The 21035-nt window shown below is 43.6% G+C and overlaps 1 protein-coding gene across 1 annotated transcript in view; it reads left to right on the plus strand.

Moving 5' to 3' along the window:
• The window catches only part of EFTUD2 (elongation factor Tu GTP binding domain containing 2), a 49105-nt gene that overhangs the window by 594 nt on the left and 27476 nt on the right, over nucleotides 1-21035 (plus strand). The window contains exons 2-9 of the mRNA XM_019026845.3: nucleotides 4619-4727; nucleotides 12384-12549; nucleotides 13801-13879; nucleotides 15411-15486; nucleotides 15977-16042; nucleotides 17414-17449; nucleotides 18488-18578; nucleotides 19467-19549. Coding sequence (XP_018882390.1) covers nucleotides 4623-4727; nucleotides 12384-12549; nucleotides 13801-13879; nucleotides 15411-15486; nucleotides 15977-16042; nucleotides 17414-17449; nucleotides 18488-18578; nucleotides 19467-19549 — 702 coding nt within the window. The 5' untranslated portion in view covers nucleotides 4619-4622. The remainder of the gene's footprint in view (nucleotides 1-4618; nucleotides 4728-12383; nucleotides 12550-13800; nucleotides 13880-15410; nucleotides 15487-15976; nucleotides 16043-17413; nucleotides 17450-18487; nucleotides 18579-19466; nucleotides 19550-21035) is intronic.

Here is a 21035-nt window from a genome sequence, read left to right on the forward strand (position 1 = left end):
AAATCGTATCGCTAGGTAGGAGTGGTGCTCTAACTGTCCAGTCCCCTCGCTCACTCTCTCTTCTATCCGTGCCGCTTTCAGCCGTTCTTTGCCAAGTTCCCTCCGAAGTCCTCTTTGAGCTCCTGCATTGTAGCGGGAAGCGGCAGTGAGGTTTGTTACCATGAGTCGCTAGTTTTGTGTAACTGTGGGCAAATCAGCTATATTCTGTGTACCTTGTTAGAGTCATTCATTAGTTCAGTAAATACTTATTGAGGGCTTAGTCTATGCTAGGCACAGTACTAAGTGAACAAAGTCTTTGCTTCAATTGTAGTTGGGGAAATGAACAGTAAACAACTAGATACAAGTCAGCTAGTGATAAATGTATAACATTTGTGAATAACAATAAAACAGTGAAAGTGGGAAGTTGGAGAGTATGTATGGGGGACTTTTTAGAGTGACAGAGAAGATGACCTTTTAGTGGAGACTTGATTGAAATAAAGGAACAAGGTGAAAAATATCAAAGGGGAGAGCGTTTTGGACAAAGAGAAAGGCAAGTGCAGTGGCCCTGAGGCAGAAATGAGCTTGGCTTGTTCCATTAACAGCTTTCTATAACAATTTCTTCAATCGGCCGGGCGCGGTGGCTCACGCCTGTAATCCCAGCACTTTGGGAGAAAGACGCGGGCGGATCACCTGAGGTCAGGAGTTCGAGACCAGCCTGGCCAACATGGTGAAAACCCATCTCTACTAAGAATACAAAAAAATTAGCCAGGCGTAGTGGTGCACGCCTGTAGTCCCAACTACTCGGGAGGCTGAGGCAAGAGAATCGCTTGAAACCAGGAGGCGGAGGTTGCAGTGAACCGAGATCGTGCCGTTGTACTCCAGCCTGGGCAATAAGAGCAAAACTCTGTCTCAAAAAATATATATAAAATAAATAAATAATTTCTTCAATCCCTTGACTGGGGTCTTGGGAGAATGAGATAAGCATAAATGCGATAATAGCTTTTTAGAAGTAAAAAGAATATGCATGTGAAAGTTTCCATAATAATTTACATTTAATTATTGGTCCTTGGAGCTCCAATTCTCTCTCTACATTCAGCACCCAGCAGGTGGCATTGAGGGAGTTGGAGGTATCAGTCTAATCCAAGAAATATCAGCATCTTAAAATTAAACATCCCATTCAGTTAACATTTATCCAGTTCCTACTTAGGCAAGGTGCTGTCTTGGCTATTGGCTGTGTTAGCATTGGTACTTTTTTCTCAATTATTTAAAAATGTAAAATGTGGCCAGGTGCGGTGGCTCACACCTGTAATCTCAGCACTTTGGGAGGCCGAGGTGGGCTAATCACCTGAGGTCAAGAGTTCGAGACTGCCTGGCCAACATGGTGAAACCCCGTCTCTACTAAAAATACAAAAATTAGCCAAGTGTGATGGCGGGTGCCTGTAATCCCAGCTACTTGGGAGGTTGAGGCAGGAGAATCGCTTGAACCTGTGAGGCGGAGGTTGCAGTGAGTCGAGATCGTGCCACTGCACTCCAGCCTGGGCAACAGAGCGGGACTCCGTCTCAAAAAAATAAAAATGTAAAATGCATTCTTAGCTGGAGGACCATGCAAAAACAGGTGGAGGGGCCAGATTTGGCCACAGGTCAGAGTTTGTCAACTCTTGCTCTAAAGTATTAGGAGGTGAAGAGGCATTGTGTCAGCAGCATACTGTCAAATATTTGGGGAAAAGAAAGTTATTTGTACTGTTCTTGCCACTTTTTGGTATTATTTTAAAATTAAATTTAGTATCATAAAAGAAGTGAAGAGAAGAAGCAGGTGCATGGAACACAGGGTTCTCATGATCAAGGATGGCAAAAAATAATGCTAGCTAACGTTTATTGAGCCTAGGACTCTGGTAAATTCTTTAATTTTTTTTTTTTTTTTTTTTTTTTTTTGAGACGGAGTCTCTCTCTCTGTCACCCAGGCTGGAGTGCAGTGGTGCTATCTCCGCTCACTGCAAGCTCCGCCTCCTGGGTTCACACCATTCTCCTGCCTCAGCCTCCCCAGTAGCTGGGACTACGGGCGCCCACCACCAAGCTTGGCTAATTTTTTGTATTTTTAGTCGAGACAGGGTTTCACCGTGTTAGCCAGGATGGTCTCGATCTCCTGACCTCGTGATCCACCCACCTCAGCCTCCCAAAGTGCTGGGATTACAGGCGTGAGCCACTGCACCCGGCTGGACTCTGGTAAATTCTTTACACAGGGTGTTTTATTTAATCCTCATAACCATTTATTCAGTGAGGATTATTCATTCCATTTTCCAGTTGAAGAATAGGAATCAGGTTCGAAGAGATGAAGTAACTTACCTCAAGTTACATAGTTGTTGGTGACAAAGTTAGGATTTGAATCTAAGTCTTCCAACTCCAGAGCCCTGATGCTCTAGTCTGTTATTTATTGCTTATAAACTATAGTTGGTGATGGTAATTAGTAACTACTATTTGTTTATTTATTTTATTTATCTTTTTCGAGACGGAGTCTCGGTCTGTCGGCCAGGCTGAAGTGCAGTGGTGCGATCTCAGCTCACTGCAACCTCTGCCTCCTGGATTCAGGTGATTCTCCTGCCTCAGCCTCCTGAGTAGCTGGGACTACAGGTGTGTGCCACCACACCTGGCTAATTTTTTGTATTTTTAGTAGAGACGGGGTTTCACTGTGTTAGCCAGGATGGTCTCTATCTCCTGACCTCATGATCTGCCCATCTTGGTCTGCCAAAGTGCTGGGATTACAGGCATGAGCCACTGCGCCCAGCCAGTTAACTACTATTTAAGACAAAATTAAATACTGATAAAGGTGCAAAAAGCTCTAGTAGGATAGAGGAATGAGAAATTGAGGAGCTAGGAAAGCTTGAAGGAGGTGGTGGCATTTGAACTGTTTCTTTGAATAGAATTTCAGTAATTGAAGTGGAGAAAACCCACAAAACACTACTTAATTACAAAGGGAAAATGAGCAACTTTACAATGGAGAGGCCTGGCAAACATCACCTTAATGAAGTGATCAAAGTTAACGTTACCACTAATGGGGCAAATTGAAATCATGTATCACCTGATATGAAATGCATTGAGAAGAACACAGCATCACTTCTATGATATTCCTGCCCAAAACGCATAACCTGAATATTATCATAAGGTAACATCAGACAACCTCAAATCAAAGGACATCCTTAAGGATTTCATGACAGTCCTTGGAAGGAAAGACTGAAGATTGTAGATCCAAAGACTGAAGATTGTAGATCCAAAGACTGAAGATTGTAGATCCAAAGAGACTAGAGACATGACAACCAAATGCAAACATGATCCTGGATTGGATCCTTAGGCGTGCAAGGTATTATTGGAACAATCTGTGAAACTTGAATGGGATCTGTAAAGTAGGTGGTAGTAATGTGTGAATATCAATTTTCTGATTTTGATGGTTGTATTGTGGTTATGTAGGAGAATGTTCTTGTTTGTAGGAATTACACATGGTGAGGGAGAGGTTGGCAAACTTTTTCTATTAAGGACTGGATAATATTTTAGGCTTTGTGAGCCATATGGTTTCAGTCTCAACTACTCAACTCTTATTACAGTGTGAAGGCAACTGTAAATGATGCAAATGAATATGCATGGCTGTTTTCCAGTGAAACTTTTTTTTTTTTTTTTTGTGATGGAGTCTTGTTCTGTCTCCCAGGCTGGAGTGCAGTGGCGCCATCTTGCCTCACTGCAACCTCCACCCCCTGGGTTCAAGGGATTCTCCTACATCAGCCTCCTCAGTAGCTGGGATTACAGGTGTGAGCCACCGTACCCAGCTAATTTTTGTATTTTTAGTAGAGACGGGGTTTTGCCATGTTGGCCAGGCTGGTCTCGAACTCCTGACCTCAGGTCATCTGCCTGCCTCGGCCTCCCAAAGTGCTGGTATTACAGGCATGCGCCACCACGCCCGGCCTCCCAATGAAACTTTTTTAATAGACACTGACATTTGAATTCCTTATAATTAATTTTCATGTATCATGAAATATTTTTCTTTTGACTTTTTCCCTGGCAATTTACAAATGTGAAAAAGCATTCTTAGCTTGAGGGCCATGTAAAAACAGCTGGAGGGGCCAGATTTGGCCACAGGCCAGAGTTTGCCCACCCTTACACTAAAGTATTAGGATGTGATGAGCCATTGTGTCAACAGCTCACTTTCAAATAATTTAGGAAAAAGTAAGTTATTTGTACTGTTGTTGCCATTTTTTGATACTGAGTTGTTTTAAAATTAAATTTAGTATTAAAAAAGTGGAGGGAGGGGACCTCCTCTTTCGGCTTTGGAGCGCCCCCCACGCCCCATCTCTGTACGGCGGAGCTTCTTCCTTCTGTCTTCTTTCTTCCTTCTTGCCTGTTCAACTCTCTGCTCCTTAAAACCCAAAACAAGAAAAGTGGAGGGAAGACTACATAAATAGAGACAAGTAAGGCAGAGACTTGGGGAAAGTACTGGGCTTTGGGAGGAGCATTCAGTAGGTTGATGTCACTGGAGAGGAGGCATGTGAAAGGGGTATGGCCAACCATAAGACCAAGACTAGACAGGTGGAGCCGCCACATGGAGGCCTTGATTACCTTGTCAGAATCTAACTCTTCTCTCCTTGAATTTTAGCATCATGGATACCGACTTATATGATGAGTTTGGGAATTATATTGGACCAGAGCTTGATTCTGATGAAGATGATGATGAATTGGGTAGAGAGACCAAAGATCTTGATGAGGTAAAACAAATATATTGCTCTTTTATCTCACTCTTATTTATTTTATTTAAGACAAGATCTCACTCTGTTGCCAGGTTGGAGTGCAGTGGCGCAATCTCAGCTCACTGCAACCTCCACCTTCTGGGCTTAAGTGATCCTCCCACCTTGGCCTCCCAAGTAGCTGGGACTACAGGCATGCACCACCATGCCCAGCTAATTTTTTTTTATTTTTCGTAGAGATGAAACATTGCCCAGGCTGGTCTTGAACTCCTGAGCTCGAGCAGTCCACCTGCCTTGGCCTCCCAGACTGCTAGGATACAGGCATGAGCCACCATGCCCAGCCCCCTCTTTCTTCTTTTTTTTTTTTTTTTTTTTTTTTGAGACAGTCTCACCCTGTTGCCCAGGCAGGAGCGCAGTGGCACCATCTTGGCTCACTGCAGTCTCTGCCTCCCAGGTCCAAGCAATTCTCAATGCCTCAGCCTCCTGAGTAGCTGGGATTACAGGTGTGTGCCACCATGCCTGGCTAATGTTTTTTGTATTTTTAGTAGAGACAGGGTTTCACTATGTTGTTCAGGCTGGTCTTGAACTCCTGAGCTCGAGCAGTCCACCTGCCTTGGCCTCCCAAAGAGCTGGGATTATAGGCATGAGCCACCATGCCTGCCTCCCCACCCCCCCCACCTTTTTTTAAAAAACAATGAAATTTTGAGTCCTCTGTGTTCCAGTGATACCCTGGGTACGTCTCTTGAGATTGTCCTTTTTATAACATGACTTAGTGGGATCTCATACTGCTCCAGCAAAGCTTCGCTACTAAGGTTCCAAAAGGGAATATGTAGTTTCATTGATGAGATGGTTTTGTAATCTGAGCTCTAGTTGATCATTAGTTCTTCCATTTCCCTGAAGCGTCTTTTAACAGTCATGAATAATTCCCACTTGGAAAAGATACTCAACTCTTCCAGCTGCAGCTGCACTGGGAGCTCCCTCACAAGCTCAGATTTTCAGAGATGCATAAAAGCAATAGAAAGGGCCCGGGCGTGGTGGCTCATGCCTGTAATCCCAGCACCTTGGGAGGCCAAGGTGGGCAGATCACGCAGTCAGGAGTTCAAGACTAACCTGACCAATACGGTGAAACCCCGTCTCTACTAAAAATATAAATATTAGCCGGGCTTGTTGGCGCAGGCCTGTAGTCCCAGCTGCTTGGGAGGCTGAGGCAGGAAAATCACTTGAACACGGGAGGCAGAGGTTGCAGTGAGCCAAGATTGTGCCACTGTACTCCAGCCTGGGCAACAAGAGTGAGACTCGGTCTCAAAAAAAAAAAAAAAAGACTGTTGAGTACTTAGGAAGCTAGCATGAGTTTTATAAAAATAATTTTCTCTTGATAGGATTACTAGGTTGAGCCACAGGTCAGGGGCATGCTGTGGACATGATGTATCTTGATTTGGGCAAGACATTTGAAGTTTTTTATTGATGTCTTATAAACCAGCATTTTTTTTTCTTTTTGAAAATAAGGTTTACAGTCAGGTGTGGTGGCTTACGCCTGTAATTCCAGCATTTTGGGAGGCTGAGGCGCTTGAGCCCAGGAGTTTGAGACCAGCCTGGCCAACATGGTGAAACCCCGTCTCTACTAAAATACAAAAATTAGCTGGGTGTGGTGGTACATGCCTGTAATCCCAGCTACTCAGGAGGCTGAGGCAGGAGAATTGCTTGAACCCGGGAGGTAGAGGTTGCAGTGAGCTGAGATCGAGCCACTGCTCTCCAGCCTGGGTGACACAGCGAGACTCCATCTCAAAAAAAAAAAAAAAAAAAAAAAAAAAGTTTTACAGTGTGTTTTTCTTTAATTACATAGGTAATTCATGAATACATTCTCATTCAAACCATGTTGATAGAAAGGTTTCCTTTGTTCTCATTCCATTCACTCTTCTTCCCCAGTTAACCTCTGTAACTCATGATGTCCTAGTGAAAAGAACATGGGCTGCATCATAATACAATTAGAGGAGGTCACAGCTGGTTGAACAGTGGGACACAAAGATTTTTGATTAATGGGTCACCAGCAGAGCTCTTGTGACATGTCCTAGGCATCTGTGTTTGGTCTTGTCCTTTTCAACTTAAAATATATTTAAATAGAGACAGGGTTTCACTATGTTGCTCAGGCTGGTGTTGAACTCCTGGGCTCAAGCAATCTGCCTGCCTTGGCCTCCCAAGATGCTGAAATTACATAGGGGAACCATTGTGCCCCATCATTCAGCCTGTTAGTGACTTGGGTAAAGATAGAGAACAGAGGTTTATCTAATTTGCACATGACATAAAACTAATGTATTGGATAACAGAATCTAAATTCAAAGTGATCCCAACATACCTGAATTTGGGACTAAAAACCCAGTAATAGGCCAGGCGTGGTGGCTCACACATGTAATCCCAGCAGTTTGGGAGGCTGAAGCGGGCAGATCACTTGAGGTCAGGAGTTCGAGACCAGCCTAGCCAACGTGGTGTGAAACCGTCTCTACTAAAGATACAAAAAATTAGTTGGGTGTGCTGGTGCGCGCCTGTAATCCCAGCTACTCGGGAGGCTGAGGCAGGATTTTTTTGTTGGGAGTGAGGGCAGGTGGAATTGGTAACAGAGTTTCTTTTTAGGGTGATGAAAATGATCTAAAATTGATCGTGGTGATGGTTGCACAATTCTGTGAATATACTAAAAACTATTATGCACTTAAAATGGATAGATTGTATGGAATGTGAATTATATCTCTATAAAGCTGTTAACAAAAAAATTTTTTAAATAAAGAATAATGGGCTAAACACTTAGTGGCTCACACCTATAACCCCAGCACTTTGGAAGGTCAAGGCAGGAGGATCACTTGAACCGAGGAGTTTGAGACCAGCTTGGGCAATGTAGTGAGACCCGATTTCTACAAAAAATTTAAAAATTAGCCAAGCATGGTGGTACATGCCAGTAGTCACAGCTACTCAGGAGACTGAGGCGGGAGGATGGCTTGAGCCCAGGAATTTGAGGTAGTGGTGAGCTATGGTCATGCCACTGCACTCTAGCATGGGCAACAGAGTGAGACCCTATGAAGGTTTTTACCTCAGTACAAACAGTTGAGTCACTCATACTCTTTAGTTCTTACTCCTCAGTGTCATTGCTGTGCAGAGCTCTGCTGTTATTTAATTAATTTGTTAATTCCCATTTATCTCATTCCCATACCTGCCACCACAGCTCTTTGTAATTTATGTATGTTTCTTTTTCTATGAGTGTGTGTGTATTTTAAGTAAATGGTATCATTGTCTGCATTGTTCTGTTTCTTTTCCCACTCAGCATCATGATGAGTGGTGCATTTTAGGGTTTCTCCCTGTTGCTGTGTGTACATCTAGTCTGTGGGAACTGACTGCTACTCGGTTTGCCCTGGTGACATTCCTCTCTTAGTGATAGACACCAAGGTTACCTGTCACCAGCCTTCCCTCGCCGTAATTAATAATCCAGTGTACATTCTCATATGTGTCCCTTTATGCAATGTGGAAAAATTTCTTTGGGTTATATTCCCAAGAGCAGAGTTGCTGGTTGTAGGATATTATATATATCTCTATCTACATATACTTAATGTATTTATACTTAGTTAATATGTTTATACTAAGTACTGTCGGATTGCCCTTTAAAATGGCTGTACTGGTCTACCCCCTTTCCAGCAGAATGAGGGTTATAGCCTCCTAGTCCACAAGATGCATAGATTTATTATTATTGTTATTTTTTGAGATGGAGTTTTGCTCTTGTTGCCCAGGCTGGAGTGCAATGGCATGATCTCGGCTCACTGTAATCTCCACCTCCCGGGTTCAAGTGATTCTCCTGCCTCAGCCTCCCGAGTAGCTGGGATTACAGGCATGTGCGTCCACGCCCGGCTAGTTTTGTATTTTTAGTAGAGATGGGGTTTCTCCGTGTTAGTCAGACTGGTCTCGAACTCCCAACCTTAGGTGATCTGCCCGCCTCAGCCTCTCAAAGTGCTGGGATTACAGGTGTGAGCCACCGCACCTGGACAGATTTTTTTTTTTTAATTATATTGAGGTATATAACAGTAGAGATGCATAGATTTTGGTAACGGGGACAGGAAAGAAAGATGTCCCTTCTAAGGCTGGGTGCATTGGCTCATGCCTGTAATCCCAGCGCTTTGGGAGGCTGAGGTGGGCAGATGACCTGAGGTCAAGAGTTCGAGACCAGTCTGGCCAACATGATGAAACCCTGTCTCTATTAAAAATACAAAAATTAGCTGGGCATGGTGGCATGCGCCTGTAGTCCCAGCTACTCCAGAGGCTAAGGCAGGAGAATCTCTTGAACCCAGGAGACAGAGGTTGCAGTGAGCTGAGATTGCACCACTGCACTCCAGCCCCGGCAAACAAGAGTGAAACTCCATCTCAAAAAAATTAAAAAATTAAAAATTAGAAAAAGCAATGATAAAAGAATATTTGTTTAGTTTTATTTGTTTAGACTTGTTGAGCTACTGTAGACTCGGGTAGAGATAATTACAGGCAGTCAGAAATTATTATATAAAATCCTGCAGTTAGATTCATAATATATTCAGCAGTATGGGGCAGGAGAAAACTGGCTTGATAGCTATTTGGAGCCACCACCAGTAGGATACATGTGGCTGCCAAAAGAGCTAATGTAATCTTAGGCCACTTTAGTAGAAGTAGAGTGTAAGATGGTAGGAGGTAGCTGGTCTCACCACTGGAGGGTTTTGTGTTCTTAAGGAAGAGGTTGGCATGCTGGAATTTGTGTGAAGGAAAACAAGCACCCAGCAGTCCCTCTACCCACCTGCCTACATCTGTACTCATATACGATGCCTTCCCTTCCGTTCTTATGAATGATTTGTTCATGTTTCTGTCTACTAGAAACTAATCCCATCCCTTCTCACCACTCAAGACCTTTGGCAATTCTGCCGTCTCTCTCCTGCGCCATCAGTTTTCCCTGTCTACAGGATCATCCCCATCAGCATACACAGATAAAATGTCATTTCATCCTAAAACTCTCTCTTGACCCCATAGCCCCCTTCATTTACCTCCAGATTTTCCCTGCTTTCCAGTGCAGCACATCCCGAATTAGTTGGTCATGGTTGCTGTCTCCAGATCCTCTCCTCCCATTTTCCTTCAAACCCACTTCCATCCTTTTGCCTCTCGCATTCCACAGACTGCTCTTGTCAAGGTCACCACTGACCTCTGCCTTGCTAAATCCCAAGGTCAGTTACCAGTCCTCAGCCCACATGACCTGCCTGCATCTGTCTGTCCCAGCCGATCATTCCCTCCTCTTTAAAATACTCTCTTCCTTTGGCTTTCAGAGAACCCCTGGTTTTCCTCCTCACTGACCATCCCTTCTCAGCCTTTGCTGCTGCTTCCTCATTATCTCCCTGACCTCCAAATGTCAGCAGGCCCGGGGCTCCATTCCTCAGACGTCTTCTCTGTCTACACTCACTCCTCTGGGGATCTCATCCAGTCTATCAAATAACTTTATTCATGACGACTCAGATTTGTATCTCCAATCCGGACTTTCCCTTGAATGGCACGTTTGTATGTCCACCTTCCTACATGGCATCTCTACTTAATGTCTAACAGGGAATCTCAAGCCTGGCGTTAACTCACACCTAAGTACTGAGCTTTCCCCACCCTGCTCCCCCAACCTGCTCTTACAGTCTTTCTTCCTCATCTCAATAAAGGCAAGGCTGTTTTCCGGTGCTCAGATCAAAAACCTTACTGCTTCTCTTTTTTCTCATACCTCCTTTCAATTCATTAGAAAACAGTTTTGACTCTACCTTTGTAATGTATCCAGAATTCAGCCTCTTCTCACCACCTTCCCAGTTCCCACTCTGTCTACTCCAAGCCACCATCACTGTTATTTCTTTCCTGAATCACTGCAGTAGCCCCCTAACTAATCTTCTTGCTTCTAATGTATTCTCAGCATAGGGGCTGGAGTGGTTCTTTTAAAACAGAAGTCTGATCATATCACTTCTCTGCTCCAAACCCCTGGTGCAGAGTTTCTTCATCTCAGCACTGTTGACATTGGGGCCAGATAATTCTTGATGTGAGGACTCTGTGTGTTGTAGGATGTTTAGCAGCATCCATGGCCTCTACCCACTGGATGCTAATGGCACCTCCCCCCCCTACTTTTGCTCTAGAGTAAAAGTAAAGTCCAAATTCTTAGAGCGGTCCAGAAGATCCTATCTATTTGCCTCCCATGTGATCGCAGCTTCCTGTTCCCCCATCCTTCGCTCCATTCTCACCATATTGGCTTCCTTGCTAAACCTCAAAGTTGCCACATGCTCTTGGCTCTGGGCCTTTGCATTCGCTGTTTCACCAGCCGACTAGAATGCTCTTCCCCAGGTACCTGTAGAGCTTATTCTCTGTCTGCAGATTTTTTGCTTCAGTAGCACCTCTTTTTCCTTGATTGCTTTATTACTAACACCTGGAACAGTGCTTAGCACATATTAAGTGCTCAGTAAGTGTTTTAGGACTTAAAGGGTGATCTGGTGGCCACCTTAGATTATTTGGAAGACTTTTTAGCAGAAGTGAGAATGGCTTCGTTAATGTTGCATATGACTATGGGTTAATTTGTAAGGAGGCAGATTTGAAGTTATTTAATTGTAAAGTGTACAATTTAATGGCTTTTAGAGTATTCACAGAGTCATGCAACTGTCATCACAATCAATTTTAGAACATTTTCATTATCTCAGAAAAAAACTCCACACCCCTTACCCATTGCCCTCCCACCCACACCTACCCTGCCAGCCCTGGGCAATCTGCTTTCTGTCTATATAGATTCGCCTATTCTGAATATTTTCATATAAATGGAATCATATAATATGCAGCTTTTTCAGTCTGGCCTCTTTACTCAGCATCATGTTTTCAAGGCTCATCTACGCTGTAGCATGTATATACCTATAGCAAGTATAGGTATTTTGTTTGTTTTTGTTGCCAAATAATCTTTTGTATGGATGTACCACATTTCATTTATCCAGTCATCAGTTGATCGGCATTTGGTTGTTCCCACTTTTTGGCTATTATAAATAATGCCACTATGAACATTGATTTCTAAGTTTTTGTGTGGCCATAAGTTTTCATTTGTCTTGGGTATATACTTAGGAGTGGACTTGCTGGGTCATATGTAACTCTGTGTTGAACATTTTGAGGAACTACCAAACTATTTTCCAAAGCAGCTGCACCTTTTTCCCATCAGCAGTGTGGGAGGTTTCAGTTTCTCCACATCCTTGCCAGCACCTGTTATTATCTATCACAAAGTTATTTTCCAAAAACAATTCTGTGGATATAAGTGAAAATTTTAAAGGTATGGGCTTATCTCCAGTTTTTACCTCTGGCTTTTGGTTTCTGCCTTTGGAGAAAGTTGCTTTTTTCCCCGTAAAGGGCTGTGCTGTGATTTGTTTTCTCCAGTCTCAATCCACTTGTAACCAGTGGCCCACATTCAGAAAGGGGCAAGTTTGAACCAGGAGCACCGTCCATGGCCTCGGCTTAGAGTCTTCTCTTTGTGAAGGGTCTCAAAGGAGTGGAACCTGCCCCACTGGCATAGAACTCAGAATAAGAAGCTGGCCAGCATGTACAGTCAGTGCTGTCACTCACGGAGGTAGTCAGACATCAAACAGGAAAAGCGTGTGCCTCTTCGATTCTCCTTCTCCCTCTTGCTTTCAGATGGATGATGATGACGACGACGATGACATAGGAGATCATGACGATGACCACCCCGGGATGGAGGTGGTGCTGCATGAGGACAAGAAGTACTACCCAACAGCCGAGGAGGTGTATGGTCCTGAGGTGGAGACCATAGTTCAAGAGGAAGACACTCAGCCTCTCACAGGTACGTCAGGAGGAGCTGGGCTGTGCGGAGTGAAATTGAAACCTGGAAACTTCATAGCTCTCAGCAAACCTTAAAAGTTCAGTGAATGAGTTGATCAGTTTTTCTTTACTACCTTCAGGTACTGTTTCTGGTTTAAGATTTAGTTAATCCTTTTTTAATATTCAGTAAAGTTCTTAACTAGTTTCTAAGCAAATAAGAGTTATTTCTTATTTATCTGCTATCAGTTTAGGTGCATGAAGACTGTCGTTAAGTTTATTTACCCTGTGGCCTGATATGTTTTTCCATCCAAATAACTCCAACCCTTTTAACCAGTTCTCATAATATGTATTGTCCATTTCTTTTTCTTTTTTTGAGACGAAGTCTTGCTCTGTCGCCCATGCTGGATTACGGTGGCACAATCTTGGCTCACTGCAACCTCCGCCTCCCTGATTCAAGCAATTCTGCTTCAGCCTCCCTGGTAGCTGGGATTATAGGTGTCTGCCACCATGCCTGGCTAATTTTTGTATTTTTAGTAGAAACGGGGTTTCACCATGTTGGCCTGGCTGTTCTTGAACTCCTGACCTCAAGTGATCTCTCTGCCCTGTCCTCCCAAAGAGCTGGGATTACAGGCGTGAGCCACTGCAACCAGCCTTATTGTCCATTTAATAGTTTTCATAGGCTGGAAGCGGTGGCTCATGCCTGTAATCCCAGTACTTTGGGAGGCCAGAGCAGGAGGATCGCTTGAACCCAGCAGTTCAAGACCAACCTGGGCAACATGGTGAAACCCCATCTCTACAAAAAAAGTACAAAAATTAGCTGGGCATGGTGGTAGATGCCTCCTAGCAACTCGGGAGACTGAGACAGGAGGATCACTTGATCACGCCATTTGTACGCTTCAGCCTGGGTAACAGTGAAACCCTGTCTCCCAAAAAAAAAAAGTTTTCATTGATCTTTTGGAAAGCGATTGCATCTTATAAATGCAAGGAAAGATCCTGAACTGACATTGACCTCAACCTACATCCATTCCCCCTCCCTCCCTCCCACTGTCCCTCAAAATGAAGCTCAGACTCCTCTTTCCACAATTAAAGGTCCTTCACTGTCTCATGCCAAACAGCATTTCCAAAACTTTCTCAACATATGAGTGATCCTTGAGAGTAAAATAAATTGATGTCATACATCATACGTTCTGAAAGGTCAGTCTAATGGAATAGTGTTCCGTATTTTTATGTTTTATGCCCACCTACACATCACTACCTTTTTTTTTTCTTCTAGAACCCATTATTAAGCCAGTGAAAACCAAGAAATTCACTCTGATGGAGCAGACATTACCTGTTACAGTGTATGAGATGGAGTAAGTTACAAGGTTTCTCAGCTTCTCTGCAGGAATGCTGTGGGTTCATGTTTTTGTAGAGATAAGAGGTGGCTTTTGGCTGAAATAGCTAGTAAATTGTGGCCGTACATAGCTCTCAAATTCTCCTTCAGCTTGTGTGGCTGCTGGGATATTTGGGGTTAATCTTAACTTTTCTCTTGGTGTTCATCCAAATGTTAGCTGTTTCCTCTTCCAGATCTTTAGTTTGATGTTGAAAGCCAGCCTTTAAGAGAGATCTGGGTATTGCAGTTATCACTGTTGGATCCACCAGAGCCTGTTTGGACTCAATAAGACTGCTGAGTATTTTAGGAATATATTAGCTCTTTATTTTGTTTTTGTTGTTGTTATTTTGAGACAAGGTCTCGTTTTGTTGCTCAGGCTGGAGTGCAGTGGCACAATCACGGCTCATTGCAGCCTTGACCTCCCAGGCTCAATAGATGTGTCTGCCTCAGCCTCCTGAGCAGCTGGAACTACAGGAACACACCACCATGCCTGGCTAATTTTTGTGTTTTTTGTACGGTTTCACTATGTTGCCCAAGCTGGTCTCAAACTCCTGGGCTCAAATGATTCTCCTGCCTTAGTTTCCCAAAGTGCTGAGATTACAGGCGTGAGCTACCATGCCCGGCCCTCAACTCTTTATTTTGAAAAGGAGAGCAAAAGCAGGTAGATACATGTGTAGGATCATTTAGGTGCTCTCTCTCTCTCTTTTTTTTTTTTTCGATGCGGGGTCTCACTCTGTTGCCCAGGCTGGAGTGCAGTGGCATGATCTCAGCTCTCTACAACCTCCACCTTCCAGGTTCAAGTGATTCTCCCGCCTCAGCCTCCTGAGTAGCTGGGATTACAGGCGCATGTCACCACATTCAGCTAATTTTTATATTGTTAGTAGAGATGGGGTTTCACCATGTTGGAAGTCCTGGCTGGGTGTGGTGGCTCACACTTGTAATGCCAGCACTTTGGGAGGCCAGGGCAGGTGGATCACCTGAGGTCAGGAGTTCGAGACCCACCTGACCAACATGGTGAAACCCCGTCTCTGCTGAAAATGCAAAAATTAGCTGGTCATGGTGGCCTCGGCCTCCCAAAGTGTTGGGATTACAGGCGTGAGCCTCTGCTCCCAGCCTAATTTTTGTATTTTTAGTAGAGACAGGGTTTTACCATGTTGGCCAAGCTGGTCTTGAACTCCTGACCTCAGGTAATCCACCCACCTCGGCCTCCCAAAGTGCTGGGATCACAGGCATGAGCCACCATGCCCAGCCTCCTCTTCCTTTTTTAGTCTTGCTGTTTTACTATTGAAATCCCCGTGATAGTCCATTCACAGATTGTGTTACCTCTTGGATAAGTTTCTTGCATTCCCAAAGCCAGAGCTATGTAAGTATAGACATTCACATCTGCCTGAGCACTCTCCAGTTGGTCTGAAAGTTGTTCCTGGCCAAAAAATACCTGAAACACCTTTACACCACTCCTCATTTGGAAACGTTTGCCAATGTCTCTTTTCTCTTTTCCTTTGTCCTTTCAGTTTCTTGGCGGATCTGATGGATAACTCAGAGCTCATCAGAAATGTGACCCTTTGTGGACATCTCCACCATGGCAAGGTAAGACAGAACTTTCAGCTACTTGGAACAGGATTTCTCTTTTGTACCTGCTCATGTTTTAGCCCTTAGAGTCACAGCGGTTGAGGTTTGAGGTCACAAGGCTCAACCTCCTGACTAGGGGTGCTGCATGCCTGTTACGAAGTCATACTGTGAAATTCTGGCTTTTCCCAAGCAGCAGGTGGAGCCTGTTCCTAAGCCACTTGCATGCCTGAGCCTTATGTCTACATCTGGACAGAAGATGGGAAATTGAGCCTTACTCTGATTTTTATAAGTTTTCATTTCCTGAGGGATGCCTGTATAAGAAAGATTTCATCTTTTATTTGAAAATAATCCTGTGGCTTCAGTGTTAATTCTTTGCTGTCCCATAACCCTCCTTGCTCTCCTTTTTCTCTCCTTATCCCTAAATTATGTGGTGTATTGGGAGCTGGGGGAAGGGCACAGTAAATTTTCCTCTGTGGTTGGCAGATGTTAACTGTTTCTTCCCTTTTAGACATGTTTTGTGGATTGTTTAATTGAACAGACTCACCCGGAAATCAGAAAGCGCTATGACCAAGATGTAAGTAGAACTTCTGTTGAGGGTTTAGGATGAACCATTCAGAACAGATAGAGATGTCTCTCTCCTCCTTCCTTCACCCTTCCTGTTCTCTATAAATAATGATGCCTCCAAAGTGCAGCTTTATAATTGTGATCTCTATTAATAGGCTGTAAGAAAATAATTTCAACTTTCTCGGGAGCATAGAGAATATTGAGCTGCAGTATTTTTGGATGATCCATTTTGCACTTGGGATCCCTCCTCTGTTATGATATATCCTGACTTTTATAGTCTATTCTTTCCTGTCATAGTATTAATAGCCTGCTCTATAAATATGGTACAATTGTACCTGGTTTTCATGGTAAATTTAAATGCCTGTGAATGAGGCCAACTGTGTCTGCAAGTCTCAGTGCAATAAATGTTCAAACCCTGCCAGATTGATTGTTTTAACACTTTAGCATTAAGGCTGACATGTGTCTCCCTTTACCACACTAAGAATTCTGTGCATTTGGTATAAATTATCTCTCAGCTATACCTGGTCTTTAGTGACCTCCCCCAACTCAAAAAGAGTGGTGGCTCATGCCTATAATCCCAGTACTTTGGGAGGCCAGGACAGGAGGATCACTTGAGGTCAGGAGTTTGAGACCAGCCTGGCCAACATGGCGAAACTCTTATCTCTACTAAAAATGCAAAATGTAGCTGGGTGGGCACGGTGGTGCGCACCTGTAGTCCCAGCTACTCAAGGGGCTGAGGCAGGAGAATCGCTTGAACCTGGGTGGTAGAGGTTGCAGTGAGCCAAGATTACGCCACCACACTCTAGTCTGGGCGACCGAGTGAGACTCCGTCTCAAAAAAAGACAAAATCACAACCAAAAAGAAAAACCCAGCCAGGTGTGGTGGCTCACACCTGTAATCCCAGCACTTTGGGAGGCTGAGCCGGGGGGATCATATGAGGTCAGGAGTTCGAGACCAGCCTGACCAACATGGTGAAACCCTGTGTCTACCGAAAATACAAAATTAGCCGAGCATGGTGGCGCATGTCTGCAATCCCTGCTACTTGGGAGGCTGAGGCAGGAGAATCTCTTAAACCCTGGAGGCAAAGGAGGTTGCAGTGAGCTGAGATCGCGCCATTGCACTCCAGCCTGGGCAACAAGAGCGAAACTCTGTCTCCAAAAAAGTAAAAATAAAAAAATCCCTCCACACACCCAGGAGCATTTCCAGCTGGGAGGGCACTGGTCTCATTGTCTGTAATTGCTGTGGGGACACCCTGCTCTCTCTCTCTCTTTAATCTCAAAGAAACCCTTGAGCTGGGAGGTAGTGAGGGAAAGTGATTGATGGTTCGTTTGTGGGAGAGCAGTCTCAACTCAGGTGGTAACAACAGTTAATTCTTTTTCAGCTGTGCTATACTGACATCCTCTTCACAGAGCAAGAGGTAAGCATGCCTTGGGGAATCTGATTGTCGCCTACACCAGACCCACCAGTAATAGTTTTGTAGGGAATGTAGAGGAGCCTTTATGATAGCATTTTAGTTCATATCCTACTCCTCTCTCTCCACTTCTCACATCCCATCTCCTTCTTCCTGCAGTTACTCCAGGGTTAAAACTTGAAAAAGAACTGGGTAGGCAAGCTGTGGGTTAGGAGGGGAACCCTCCTGTTCTTGACTAGATTAAATTTGGCCTAATATAGGGGAAGTACTAAGAGGCGATGTCTGCATTTGTGCTATAAGTTACGCAGAAGCTCAACGTGATTTTTTTAAAATGACATCATCCTTTAAAAATCCGCAGGATGAGTCCATCCATATGATGACCTCTTTCTAGGAGTAGCTTCTCTTTGAAAATGGGTTCCCATATCTTTGTGTTTCTCTTTTTGTCTTTCCTTCCGGATTTTTGTCTCTAATCTCTGACCCCTTCTGTTTCCCCCCTCTTATTTCTGTCCCTTTTTCCTAATGGAAGTTTTAAGTATAATAAGTATGGTTAACTAAAGGCACTTGGAATTAGTAAAGATAGATAGGCAATCAATGTTAGCTGTTATTATTTTATAATGTATTTATGTATTTGTTTGGAGTTTTAAAAAAAATGTTTATTTCTGTCATAGCTTTTATATTTCTTTTTTTTAAAAAAACTAAAATACCCCAGATTGTTTCTTTTTACTTTCAAGGTGCTCAGCTATTGTTTTTGTTTCTAATGTATAAAGAGGATGAGATTCTAGGACCCTGGATTCTCTGATAAGGCTTAATACTGTTTTGTTTGCAGTAATTCATTTTCATCTTTTCACATTTGAAACAAGTCCCCCAAAAATGCTAACACCAAGATATTTTATCTTCAAGGTCATGCTGGCTAGAGGCCTAGATAAAAATCACCCACTATAAGGAGAGGCATCAGTGTAATTTACTAGCAACTGGGGAGCCCCAAAAACAAAATGAACCCCTCTTGCATAGGAAGAGGTCTTGACCACTCTTTGTTCCTTTCAGAGAGGTGTAGGCATCAAAAGCACTCCTGTGACAGTGGTCTTGCCAGACACCAAAGGAAAATCTTATCTCTTCAATATCATGGACACTCCAGGTAGGACATCCTTTGGCTTTTGATTATTAGAACCTTGTCTTGGTTTTGCGTGTGTCCTCTCACTTTCCGGAGCAGAACAGAGCAGTGCATCTTTGTTTTTACATTCCGTCACCTTCATTGAAACCATTTTCCGTTTTGACTCTCTCCTTTGTTTCTGACTTGTTAATTTAGCAAGCATCATACTCCAGGCCTTCTATTCATGTCTTTACTCTTTCGAATATTTAAAAATGTTAGGGAATTGTATTCATTTATTCATTTCAGCCTGTCAGGCCCCATGCTATCTGCTGGGGAGCCAGTCCCTGGCCTTGAGTACTCTCAGTCTTTCGAAGGAGACTGGCGAACATCCTGATGACCTTGGGAGCAGCGCACCTTGGCTGACTCTTCCTCCTATGGAAACGACCAGCTGGGGCAGAGTTTTTAAAAACTGGAAGGTTTTAGGTTTTGGCTGATTTGCTTTCTTGGCAACATCTGATGCCCAGTGTCCTGATACCTCTCAGCCCCTGCCCCCATAGCACCTTGCCAGAAACTGCCTTCCTTGAGTAGCACACTGTGCTCCAGGCCCTGCTTTGCCCTTTCTCCTGCCTCCAGATTGTCTTGAATCCCACAGAACTCTACTTACTGCTGATTAGGCTAAGCTGGTCTGTGTGTGTGGACTCATGCTCTCCTGGGCACTTCCCTCTTTTTATGTAGGGAGCCTCCCGTAGGAAAGCTTAATGCAAGGATATGACACTAATGGGGGATATTTTTACCCTGCAGGGGGTTATGGCGAGGAGGGAAAGGGGATATTCGGAGGTTCACAGGCTTTGAAGTGCCCCCTCAGTTCACCCTACCAGTTAATTGTGCTTTATCCTGCACCAAGTGATGACTTACTTAGTATTTGCTTTTCAGGACATGTGAATTTCTCTGATGAGGTCACAGCTGGCTTGCGCATCTCAGATGGAGTGGTCCTTTTCATTGATGCTGCTGAGGGGGTGAGTCAGACTCAGCTCCTAGAATCTCATCCACCTGTTATGTTTGCCCCCACCCCCCAACAATACCCAGAGCACTGAGTGAGCTGGGAGCCAGAGAACTTGAAACTCTCTGGGATTAAGGCTCAAATTTGCTCTAAAATTAAAGCAGCAAATGAAGTTCAAAATTAATTCTCACCGGGTGTGGTTGCTCGCACCTGTAATCCCAGCACTTTGGGAGGCTGAGGTGGGTGGATCACCTGAGGTCAGGAGTTTGAGACCAGCCTGGCCAACGTGGCGAAACCCCGTCTCTACCAAAAATACAAAAATTAGCCAGGTGTGGTGACCCATGCCTGTAATCCCAGCTACTCATTAGGCTGAAGCAGGAGAATCACTTGAGCCTGGGAGTTGGAGGTTGCAGTGAGTCGAGATTGCGCCACTTCACTCCAGCCTGGGTGCTAGAGTGAGACATTCTCTCAAAAAAAGAAGAAAAAAAAATTATCAATGTGGGTGCCCTTGCTTCCTGCTCAGTGAAGCTCAAAATGATAAGACTCATTGCTATTCAGAAAACACAACGATAAAATGACAAATGTAAATAAAAGGAAGGGAGGAGTGTATGTTCTTGTAAGTGGATTTTTAATATTAGTTGCGTTTTTCCAAGAGATTGGAGTTAAAATACCAGGGTGTCTTCTGTATTCCTCAATTGAGAGATGGAACACTTTGGCTAACCTTATTCGTGTTATCATTGGTGAGACAGCCAGCAGAGGGAGCCAGAATTGTCTTTTTTTAAACTGACTTTTCATTTTAGAATAGCAGCAAACTGAAAAGCTTCAAGAATTGTTCAAAGAACCCACCCTCATTTACTTCGTAATTCTCTCTCTGTACACATTGAGACACACACAGAGACAGGTGTGTACATTTTCCCCTTGAACCGTTTGAAAGTAAAATATTTCAGAATGCATTTTCTAAGAATAAGGACATTCACCTACGTAACCACAGTACAGTTGCCAAAATCAGAAAATTTGACATTGATACAGTCCTGTTGTACAGATCTTTTTTTGCAGACCTTATTCAGTTTTACTAATCATACCAACAATTTCCGTTATAGAATTTTTTCCCCTAATCCAGAGTGATGCATAGCATTTAGTTTTTATGATTTTCAAGTCTCTCTGAATTGAAGCTGTTCTTTAGCCTCTCTTGGTCTTTTATGACATTGACACTTTTGAAGAGTACAGGGCACTTGTTTTGTAGAATGTCTTTCAATTTGGGTTTGTCTAATACTTCCTCGTGATTAAGCTCTGGTTATTAGAATCTGGTTATTCTTCTCCTTATCAAACTTTATCTACTAGTTTTGTCATCTATTGATGATTCTTGGCTTATTCCTACAATAGTTGCAAATAGTGAGTCTTCTAACTCTTCTTATTCCTTCTGTTTTGTTTTGGTTTTGAGATGGAGTCTTGCTCTGTTGCCCAGGCTGGAGTGAAGTGGTGCGATCTCGGTTTACTGCAAC

This window comes from Gorilla gorilla, chromosome 4, assembly GCF_029281585.2.
Source record: "Gorilla gorilla gorilla isolate KB3781 chromosome 4, NHGRI_mGorGor1-v2.1_pri, whole genome shotgun sequence".
In the NCBI taxonomy this organism is placed as follows: Eukaryota; Metazoa; Chordata; class Mammalia; order Primates; family Hominidae; genus Gorilla; species Gorilla gorilla.